Source organism: Apteryx mantelli, chromosome 2 (assembly GCF_036417845.1).
Source record: "Apteryx mantelli isolate bAptMan1 chromosome 2, bAptMan1.hap1, whole genome shotgun sequence".
NCBI classification, from domain to species: Eukaryota; Metazoa; Chordata; class Aves; order Apterygiformes; family Apterygidae; genus Apteryx; species Apteryx mantelli.
The window spans coordinates 33,006,507-33,018,631 of record NC_089979.1 but is presented as its reverse complement, the minus strand read 5'-3'; the positions used below and the strand labels follow the sequence as shown (position 1 = coordinate 33,018,631).

At 34.6% G+C, this 12,125-nt stretch overlaps 1 protein-coding gene across 1 annotated transcript in view; it reads right to left on the bottom strand.

The window, feature by feature from the left end:
• SNTG1 (syntrophin gamma 1) overlaps positions 1–12,125 on the bottom strand; it is a 352,899-nt gene that overhangs the window by 128,738 nt on the left and 212,036 nt on the right. The window contains exons 6-7 of the mRNA XM_013954658.2: positions 11,267–11,310; positions 11,118–11,159 (exon numbers count right to left, since the gene is read on the bottom strand). Coding sequence (XP_013810112.1) covers positions 11,118–11,159; positions 11,267–11,310 — 86 coding nt within the window. The remainder of the gene's footprint in view (positions 1–11,117; positions 11,160–11,266; positions 11,311–12,125) is intronic.

Here is a 12,125-nt window from a genome sequence, read left to right as displayed (position 1 = left end):
TACAGCCCATGAGAAAGGATTCACAAGTCTAGAAAAAATTATGTATAGTGTATTAGCTACTTTAATCAAAACTCCAACACATTTACACAGAAAGTCATAAGGTGAACTGAAGAAAATGTTGTGTATGCCTTCCCAAAAGCAACAGCAATATTTCAGCACTTATATTCAGATTTAGTCACTCAAGAGCCTCCATACCCTATACAATGTCTCATAAAATATTCAGAATAAAGAAAAAGACTGAAAACATTATTAATGTTACATTAAGAAAACTGGTTTGCATCAGCTATATTCTAACTAATTCACAGAATAAACTAATTTGTACCATATATATCTGCATGATTCCCAGACCTTCTAGCTAACACTGAAATAAACATGACTATGAATACTTTTATGAAGAGAACTGTATTTTTCCCAAGCCAGAAGAAGTTATGCTGAAAGCAAAAGATTTAGAATGAAGGTTTGCTTTTTCAACAAAAAGATATTTTTCTTAAGTAAGGTTGAAAGTGGAAAAGTTCTTCTAATTAGGTATAAGAGAAACGGGACACTAACTTGGAATTAAGGTCTCCAAATTTTTCAGGTAATGTTTGCTCCTCAGTAGGAGGAAATAATTCTAATGAAATTCTCTATTTTAAGGCATTTGGAATTCTTTCTTTTCACAGTTAGATCACATGGCACTTTTTATATTTTTTCATTATAGCAATGAAGTTAAAAGAGTCTGAGGTTTCTAGCTCTGATTAAAAAAACACTGAAGCAACTTGCTTGTCTACTAAACATATGAGAATCCCCCACTCGTTCAGTCAAACTATTCACACACTTCAAATTTATTCAAAAAAGTGCATTCACAACTGAGTTCTATTTGAAATTTTTAACACATTTACTAAACAAATAAGTTTTGTTCTGTATGCTGTTTGTGAAGAGATCATTAGTAATATTCAAAACGCATGCATATTAGTAAACTACATAAAATGTCTGGTATTTTTCTCCTCCTAAAGCTTCAAGATGGAAAGTTACCCAGTTGGCACAGCATTCTGAAGTACATTCTTAACTTTTTAAATCTTTTCTGAACAGAGAAAGACTTAAGCACTTGCTGGATTGCTTTTTGAAAACATGGCTTGAATTGCTTGTGTGACTAGGCAGAGGCCTAATTCTGGGTGAAAGAAAGATCAGTCCCAGAATAAGGGTTTGCTCACACTCATCTGCAAGACAGGGGTCAAACACACAGCCAGTGGCAAATTTCACATTTACATACTCAATATAAAATTTGCTGTTGGCAAATATGACCTTAACATTTACTTTTAATGAACAGTCACACTAATCAAGCACCAGCCCATAAATGCTCAAGGAAAATGAACACAAATGGTCTTAAAGAGTTTGAAATCAAATTTTAATTCCAAATTTGAATAAATATTAACGTACAAGCCTACTGCTACTTGTTCAGTTCTAAATGTTATCAACTTCACAAAGACAAAAGTATAATTCTTAGATAAATTTTTATTTGAGGTAATGTTTTAGATCAATACATGCTCCACTAAGCTTCTTGGCAGCTCAGGATCTAATCTCTGAGAAAGATATTTTATTACGTCAGGGAACAAACTTAGTGGTAAGTTTTCAGCTGAGAAAATGCATAAGAACGCCTTTCATGGCATACAATGACAGCCTTTCTGCCACAGTATTACTATACTACTGCATCTAGCTGGAGAAACAGACTTTGTTCTTTGTAAATGTTTGCAAAAAAGAAAGTTCTCAATTTAGCAAAGCACTTACATTCATACTTTTAGGCATATATATACATATTTTGCTGAAGCTGGATCTGACATAGTTATCGTGTAATATGAAATATCCCTGCCTCAAGAATTATAGGATCATTTTCATTAGGATCTAAATTATAAGGGGTTTGGCAACACTCAGTTTGGAGGTACTCACACTGGATATTAATTAAATGGGGGATATTTACAGATATTTTGGAAAGGAAAGAGATCAGCAGATAATTCCAAGGCAGTAAAAAAGCTGTATTTGTATTACAGTATAATTATAAAAATGTGCTGAATTACAGGTTTATCAGTTTATAGCATGAGGTCTTCCTGCCTTTCAAAGTTAAGCAAAAAACTGATATATTCATCTAAAATGATCAGGTTAGCCAGAATTCACATTCAATGTTATCTCATCGCAACTCTCATTTTACCTTTTTTCATTTTCCTAATTAGGCAATAACCCCACAGAAATCTACTCTTGCCAGCAGTTAATTACCATTTGAGACTATAACAGCTTATAAAAAACATAATTTATATACAGTTAAAAAGAGTGGATGTGTTTTCTGAAGCAAAAATTGCAACATCAACAAGAGAAAAACAAAATGCTCTTTAAAATTTTGTTACCTTGCTGCTAGATGGATATGTCAGAATATTAGCAAATGAATGCATGAAGTACAGGCCTCACCTTTAGAAATTCCAGGCCCCTCAGACCTCAATAACTCTGGTTTACAATTTTCTCTGTGCTGTCAGATGCTACAAAAATTCAGAAAATGAGCAAAACAGTGCTGATGCTACTTAACACACACCAATCAAGGAATATCCATACAGAAAGAAGATTCAAAAATGCATACTCTCCCATTTAAATAATGTTTTTCTCGTTGAGATATAAAGATTTTGACAACTGCTGGTATATTAAGAGCTGTGGTAGTAATTGTTAGAATAAAATTTGAAGTGTCTAGGCATTGCCAAATTCCAAAGTTCCAGATTCTTTAATTGGAAAAAAATAGTAGTTTTTTGTCTTAAAGATTTGTTGTTGTTGTTATTGTTGTGCAGTAGATTCATTTTGCTCTAAGACCACACTTATTGCTTGCTGGAAGTATGCTTAACATAGTTTGCAAAAACAATGTTTTAACAAAATTTTTCATCCGTTAGCATTAATTACGGAAAATGCTAGGTCTCACCAACACTTCTCTCCACAATCCGTAATTCAGAAATAATATATTGTGTTTTGAAATACACAGGTGATTTTGAATGAGTTTTGTATTAGATTTTCATGTAAATATGACAGTATAAAAGATGTTAATAACCCTTAAGATGATCGAGAGTTGGTGAAGATATTGTGAACTATGTCTGTCTATCCATGTAATATGTAAATGCATTATATTCAGAATATTAGAAGAAGGGAAGGCCTTTCAATATTCAGGGAATCCAGAAATATCCTTAGTACTTCTGATCAAAGTATTCCCTTGGACTTTGCTCTTAATGGGTCAGCATAATTAGAACCTCGAAAATATTCTGAATCAGTATTGGCTTGACAAGGGCATGTGAAGTAGAACAGAGGTATGTACATTTACTAGACCTAATTTAATGATATATGTCATTATCCTGGTAATGACATTTCAGCCTGTAATCACTGGCTAGTTCCCATTTAGATCAAAAAAATACTGATAGTACGGGGAGGCAACTACTACTGCAGGTCTTTGCACTAGAATCTAAAGAATGGGTAATCTTCGTAAATTTTAATCAAGAGTTTCTTGCTTCTGTTATTACATCTGCACCAGAGTTTTTCTTGTGACCTGTGAAACTCTTACTGCTGTACCAGTTGCACTGGGCCCTGCCTTGCAAAACAACTAATGGAAAACAGGAAGCACCAATTTGAATTTGGAGACAACAGTACTAGCAGGGCAACGCTAAGAAAAAAGTATACATCTAGAAAACAGGCCCAGTGCTGACATACAGATACCAAAACACCAGTACCATACTGTACCATACTAGTGGCTGAGAAGTATGGGGTGGGCCATCTGGAAACCTCCATGTATCTGGCTGGAACAGTTCAACACTGGATACTATTGAAAAATATATAGGATCCATTCTCCTTTCCTCTTCCTCCTCCACCGAACAAACTGTTAAAAGACAAAGACCCATTGTAGAGAAAAAAAAAAGACCTAAAAATATGTACAGGTGTTAGATAACCCCTGGATGAAAAGTTTGTTCCCTGCACCCATCTGATTGTACTAGAGCCAGAACAATAACAATTCTGAAGAGTTAAATCAGATATTGTAACTGCAGGAAAAATGTCTGAAGACTCTGTGTTTGTGTATGTGTTTATGCACATTTGCACTTCTTTGAGTATGCCTCTTATTTGTGATTCCTTTTGGCTGACTAAATAATTACTCGCCCTCTATTTTGTCCAACATGCCCTCTCTTTTGTCTGACATGCTCTCTTGGGCCCCTGTCAAGCCATAAGAAATACTGAAGCAGCCTTTTAGAAATCAGCGTTTGCTATCAGTCAGCAGTTAATAGCACATAGCTGTTTCAGCTGTTTATAGAAATTACTGTTGTTGCAACTCAAGACAGTATTTTGTAGTCCATATGGGTAAATGAAAACTTTATAATAGTGATGAGGGATGATAATTGTTATACTTATAAAAGGTTTCTTTTTTTCCAGCATTACATTTTTTTGAACTTACAGAATGCTTTGTGTATATTTGTTGCCTCTTCTTTTGGGTGGCTCTTGGTGCTCTTTATGCTATTCTTGTCTAGTCTTACTAGATTATTGAGTAGTTATTCCAAGTAAAACAAAAAACTCAGAACACCTAGCCAAAGTGGACTGTGCCTTTTTAAATATAAACCACCCCCACAAAAAGTTTTAAAATAACTGGGGTTCTGGTGCTCACAAACATTTTCTTAGTTTTTGATTATTGTATAACATTGTATTTATGCACAGCAAAGCAAAGCAAAGTGGAATCCCTGTACCAAAGCCCCGCTGAGGTACATCTCAGTTGGAAGATGCTGTACAGAATAAAATCTTTCAAAAAGGATTCTGGAGGGAAAAACAGACAAACATATAGACAAACCTTAAAAAACTTCAATTTGCTTCCTGAGGAAGCAAAAAACCCTGACTCAAAGTGCATCTGACGGTATACACTGTAAAACCTCTGCTCAACTATCTTCTTTGCTCCACAGACGCTCAGGTTTTCAACATTAATAGAACTGCATGCCAAAGGAGGAAGCAATGGCAGTTATTTGAAGTATGTCACACACTAATTGCTGATTCTCTCTTTCACTCCATCCCACTAAACCCCAACAGATTTTTTTGCTTTGAGGACCATAGCTATGTAATAAGGAAACAACAATATTAACCATACAGACTCAATATTAGTTATACCAAGATTTTTTACCCCTTTCAATTACAAGTTACTAGTACAGATGAGTACTTTTAAGAGATGGATTCTTAATAAAACAACTAATATATTTACAAATACCTTGAGAAAAGTAAACGAAAATATAAATTAGGAAAACATGCAACACAGATTGGTGTATTTTAAAAGTACAATAACATAGTGCTTGAATAAATCCAAGCCTTTACTGATTTTAGCATAAATTTCTTTATTTAAGCACTAAAAAACATAGCTAGAACCAAATGAGAAAAGTGTCTGAATACATATAACACTTCTGCTCCAGAATGTATCCTAATACAAGGAATTTCCGCCACACGGAATAAAACAGTAAACTATTTACAACCGCTAGGGTTTTTTTCCACTTGATACACACTAATTCTAAACCAATGCTGACATATTTAACAGATTATTATTAGCTCCAAATTTCATGAACAAAATAAGGACGTTGTGAATACATTGTCACGGATGTTCTCAGCTACAGATGCAGCTAAGGTGACGTTAGCACTTCTATTATAACCCTTTGGTCTCAAGTAGAAAACAACAGCTGTATGGAAAAGTAATAACTTGGCTTCTTCTTATGAATAAAACTATTGGATGTCCCAAAAGTTTAAATTTCAAAATTATTATAGTGTTCTCTCAGAAGCTCTAACTATACAGCTTCAGTATTTTATGGCTCCACCTAATAAATGGAAAGGGTTAAATGGCTAAGAGCTATGAGTTATACAAAACAGTATCTCTGCCAAGCAATATGAGAAGATGTTAAGCTATATTTGCAGGTTGCTGTTATCACTATCACCAAACAGCACAATATTAGTAGAACACATTTTGTAGAGATCCTTTCCTATAACAGATTCTAAAACACCTTATATGATTTAGTGAACTAAAACTGATTATAGACTAGGTCTCTGTTTCACAGTTAAGGAAATGAAGATAACATAAAAAAATAATTTACCAAAAGATACATCTGTCAAAGTCAAGACGGAGTGAGATTTCAGATTATTTGGTTCCCCATCCTGTCCTTGAACTACAATATGTTCGTTCTTCTGTTTAAAAGCAGTTATGAAAAAGATTACTGAAACTATTCATAATAGGTTTAAAAATCAGTTTGAATTAAAACAAAAATTTACTCAGATGTTTCATCAGCTGCACATGATTGCAGTTTTTTGACCACAGTTTCCTTGCTGTCAGTTTTGTAGAATGTCTGTCATTTATAGTGATCTGGCATGGCTACTGCCCCGGTACGAAGGCAGGGAAAACAAGAAGACAAAACCTACCTTGCAATGCACATGGACGTCCCATTTCAGGTCATTCTGCTGGGAAAGATGTCTTGACCAAAATGCAGCTCATGGGTTACTCAAACCATGATGCTACACAGAATAGCTAGTTCTATATCAAACCCACCAAAGTCTAAATACCTATGAAGTCGAGATATCTATCTTCCTCTAAATCAGCTTTCCTGGACAATGAATTCTCCTGTTGCTCTCCAAGGATCATATCTGAGTCATGGTAACTGGCACATGAGAAAGACCCTTATATCCAAATTCTAATTTCATTAGAAACATTGTCACCTTCTCTGGAGATTTTCAAAACCCACCTGGACGTGATCCTGTGCAACATGCTTTAGGTGACCCTACTTGAGCAGGGGGGTTGGACTAGATGATCTCCAGAGGTCCCTTCCAACCTCAACCATTCTGTGATTTGGTGATTCTGTGATTGCCTGAATTTCACTCAAAACTCTAAGAGATAAGAAATTATTTCATATTCATATCCATTTCATTCTACTGCTATTTCATAAGAAAAAAACAAAACCCGAAAAACAGATCTTAAGATTCAAAGAAAGCGCAGTGATAGGTAACCCTTGTTGTTGATATGAGGTGGGATCTTTTATTCACAGTATAAACAACAGAGACCAAATCTTAAAGATATCAGTGTTCTCACTCACTCAAAAGTGTAGTCTTCTTGTTGACTTCATGGACCCATTTCATTTGACTGAAATTCTTTCTTCCACATAGCCTCAGATGCTTTGCTACACTACAACCCAGTCCTGGATTCAGTAAGAGTGGTAGATCCAACACAAGCTTCTTGGTAGTATGCAAGAGTGGGTAGATACTCTGCTACTCTGGACCACAGTGTAGTAACTCAAGGGAAGTAGCTCACAGCAGAGCCTCTGGCTCTCTCCCAAATTTTCTTCATTGTTAATGGTGTAGTGACTAGTCCCCCATTAAAATGTCTGTGTGTGTGACTAGAAAAACATTATATCAGTGGTAGCCTATCTATCTTTGTTTTATGTTTGGACAATAAAGGGAAGTAAGGACTACAGATAAATTTGTTTCCAACCTTATAACTAATCCTATCCATGGAGAGTCCTTAAAAGACTATGCATGTGGCTTGACAAGTTATGTGTTTGCTGGAGCAAGTTCAATAGACAGAAGCCTAAAGTTGTATGCCTGTCCATGCATGTCACCCCTAATCTCAGCTTTTAAAGTCTTGTAAAATGGAATGGAGAGTGGACTGGAAAAGAAATAATGAATAAATACAGAGTAGAAAGAGTACAAACTCATGCAAAATAAAAAAAATATACAGCACCCTCCCTCCCTCCAAATTGAGCTGTATAATGCATTTTTGGAGATAAATTGATAGTATGATGTTGAGAGGCAATTTTTAAGAGGATCATTAGATTTTTTTTTTTCCTCAAACTCCTCCCATACTGACATTTCACCACAGAGAGCACGTGTTTTTTTCTTTAGCCCAAGGAGAGCACTAAGACTGAAGCACTGTTATGTAGTATTCAGATAACCCAAGCTGAACTGTAAGCTGACATTCAGTCTTCAATGTAAACTCATAATATCCTTACGATGAATAACATTCTCACCTTGTACAAATGGAAAACTAAGCTCAAAATTAAGTGATTCACCTAAAACTACAAATATTCAGAAAGGAAATGAACAGAGGCCTCCAGGAAGGTACACTAAAAACTGAATAATCCTACCTGTTCATTTTTATAAGAGTCCCATCTCTCTGCCTGCCTGTCTACCTATCTATCTACCTATTGGTCAGACTCAGGTTTCAAATCATGGTATATTTGTGCGGTAACATGATCTGTGCATCACTGATTGCTTTACCAGGTCTAAAAATGAATGGGAGACAAGAAAGGACAGCAAAGGAGTGCCCAAAACTGTTAAACCAACTAAATTCACTCAAATATTGGGGACAGATTCTACCTACTATGAAAGACAACACTGAAAAGAGTTGATTAAACTACTTAATTTAGAAATTCAAATGGAAAAATAATTTAATTTGTGCAGTATAGTTATCAGTAAAGCACAGTGAAATATCAGGGCCAATTAATCATTGCTATAATACAATAGGCTGCATTGATTATGTCACAGACTTTTCATTGCAGAGCTATGAAGATATGACATTTTCTTAAAATGTTTCTGCAAGGAGCAAGAAGTTGTAGACCGGAATTTTTCAACAGAAAAACACAGGATTGAATGTTTATGGCATGCAGACTACAGATACTTAAGTATGAATTTGCTATGTGCAGCTTCAGCTTGACACGCTGCACAGAACACACACATTGGTTTAAAAAGAATATTTTATAAGACATTAAGACACCCCAAACCCACTAATCTATTCCCACATAATACCTGCCAGGTCTTAATGAGGCACAAAAATCAGAAGGAAACAAAACTCCAAGCTTATGTACCTTTCTTGGCCATTTAAAAATTACCTAGGTGTGATAAAGATTGAAAATTAACTCTGCCCTGCTGTTGCACTCCCTGCTGTGAGCAAGGATGCTCCACACACTTCCTATCTTCTCTATAACCTTGAGATCAGAGCTAGGGATCCTGTATTAGATAAAGACCCATCGCAAGACAGGAGCGCTAGAACAGCTTGGTCTCCACAGGGCATTCTGCAGACAAAATCCCACCTATAGCTCCAGGTGGCAGACCAGCCCTTTACCCAGGGCTAGGCCTAAAACCACAGCTTACTATACAATGCATGACTGTATCTAACATTACCATAGCAGCAAGAGTTATAACCAGGTTTGACAAGATTGTGCTTATAAAACACCCCAACACTTACATGCATAGATCACACGACAGTGAATGTTTTTAAAAAGATTTATAAGGTTATTGGTCAGAATTTGTTTGCTTTGGTTTTTATGTTTATTTTATATTTATAACTCCTCTCATGCATATTTTAGTTTATAAAATGTCATAGGGACTATTATCTCATTTAAATATTGCCCAGTATTTATTCTTAATTCTTAAGAGTTATTCTTAATTATTAATTATCCCTGCTATCCTTAATAACAAGTATTTAACTTAAAAATACCTGCTTCTTAAATGCTTAAAAGTGAATACTTGCACATACACAAAAGCATATTCAAAACTGGCAAGACACCACAACTTTTTTTTGTTGTTGTTCTGAGAGCATTACATATAAAGAGTTTAAGAAGCAGATTACATTGGACAAGTAAGGTATAAAAAAAAATAGACATGATGACTCTTGCTACTCTATTCAGTCTGAATCTTCTGGCTTTTACAAAATCTTTTTTTTCTGGAAAGTGTATAAATCTGATTATAAATAGCAAACAGATTTATGTATAATTTTAATAGTTAGAGATTGTCTTAAATCTAGAGATTTAAGAGAATAAAAAAAGTCCTAGTGTTGTCGTACCAGCTTTCAATATGCCTTTGTGGGTATAAAAGTGTGCACTTTTATTAATACTTTGTTTCACGTCTTGAAATTCTAACAGCTCATTGAAATCCCTCTGAGAGATTTATCATATTAATGCATATTAAATTAAATAACTATAGTTAAGCTTATAAAAGATTGAATCTGATCACTGTTGCACTGTTGCAGAGTAAAAGCTTAAAAGGACTGTAAATATAACTGTTAGCCTGTGTGTATACAGAAGGTGGTATGTTTAAGGCTCTGAAGAATGATGCATGGTTTGCAACACAAATTTCCAACACAAATCCAGTGCACAAATGCATTCTGAGAGGAAGAACAGTGGAGTGATCTGCTCCTTCACACTGCACTAGTTTGTTCATCAGAACATCATCTTTATCTGTCTATTGACTCAAGCTTTTATACCTGAATGGCATACAATCAATGTCATATAACAGAATGCAGTACTAAACACAGAGCCTCTTCAAGTCTGCACAGTAAACTTTAGGTAGGTAAACTTTTGGTTATAACATTACTACATTATTGTAAAAATACAGATATGAAATCTATAGACCTACACAGGATTTAAGGATAATTTCTTTGGGAATCTTCTCATTTCTGGCATTCTTCTTTGGAGTATAGAGTTCCCTACTTCCAAAAGTACTTATAAAGAGTCAAAAAGTCAAGTGTAACAAAAGGACATGATACTTCTAGCAAAGCTGACTTACCAAGGGCGGTGGGCCACTACAGACCTCTTAAATACACATGGTTTCTCTGGAAAGAATCTCCTTAATACATGGTTATTTTAACCCCCTACAGTTAATGGCTTAACTGAAGGAGAAGCACATCATCAAAAGTGAACTAAAGGTATAAGAAGAGTTTTGTTTTGATTTTTAAGTGGGGTTAAAAAAGCTAACAACAACTCACCAGCATAGTGCAAATGACAGCTTTTCAAATTAAAATGACCTCACACAGCCAGAAAGCAGTAGCACGGCTGAAATGTGATAGCTACAGCCCAGAAGAAGAAAGGCTGGAATACGTATAGCCAAAATCCTGGTAATAAAATGATCATCTCTAATACAGAAAAACCTATCAAAGGACAGTAAGACAAATCTACACAAAAGAGATTGCACTATGTGCTAAGCTACTTGCCATGCTAGAAGGTACCATCATATTTGTTTAGAAATAACAATGATGTAATTTATACCAGTGCTCTGCTATCAGTGTACACTATCATCTCAATAACTATGAAAGACAAAAAAGACTAAAAAATAGAAAAGCTCACCACTTCTTCATGCCTGCATTTTCTCACATTAATTCCATTAATCTGTTATCAAAAAGATAGAGAGAAAACTTACTCTACATTTCATAAGTATAGATTTCATTATACTTTTCTAGAAAACCATAAATAAAAGAACTTGCAATTTTACTTACCTGTAGAATTGCATCTCCTATAAAGAGCAACCCTGAAAGTTCCGCTGAAAACAGAAAGCGCATTTTCACTCATTTTGTATAAAACATCATATATTTATTGCACACATATTTCTACTTCATGTCATATATTTCCACACTCTTAGCCTTTTAAAAATAATAAAAAACAAATAAAAAACATAACTTATAAATAAATGACTTGGATTCTTTTTTCTTTAGCTCAAAATACCAGCATATAAATGCTACTAAATGCTACTAGTTCTGCTACTAGTCTATCCAGCCGAATTATAAGACTCTGAAACATCATCCATTAGTCTCTAGCATCTTTTAGGCCCTTATGGTGAGGTATGGCATATTGCCAGTGCTTTTCTGAATAGAGAATGACTGCAGAACTAGATCCTACTTCAGATTATTTCTCAAATGAAATTGAGAGATTATTTCTTATAAATTCTGAGGAAAAAGCAACATGGAGACTTAAGACATACTTATCAAGGACAATTTTTAATTTGTAAGCTTTTATGAGACAGACTTGAGGTCCTGCAAAATTTGATAAGTTCAGGGGAGTATATATGCACTTTATATGTTGAAGAGCCAAACATTTAGTATATTGTACAAAATCACCAGCAAAATTGAATTTGGTCTTAAAAACACTATGATAATCTATAAGCCATAAGGCAATTTACAAAATCTATTTCCACAGTTAGGATCCTTAACTATTCGGTTGTGTTATAGAAATATATAATGTAAATATACTTTATAAATACAGCAGAAATATAACAGAAATTACTTAAGTGTCTATAAAGAAATGACTAACCCCTGACATGAGAACTAAGTAGCAGATGATATGGAATTATTTAGCTAT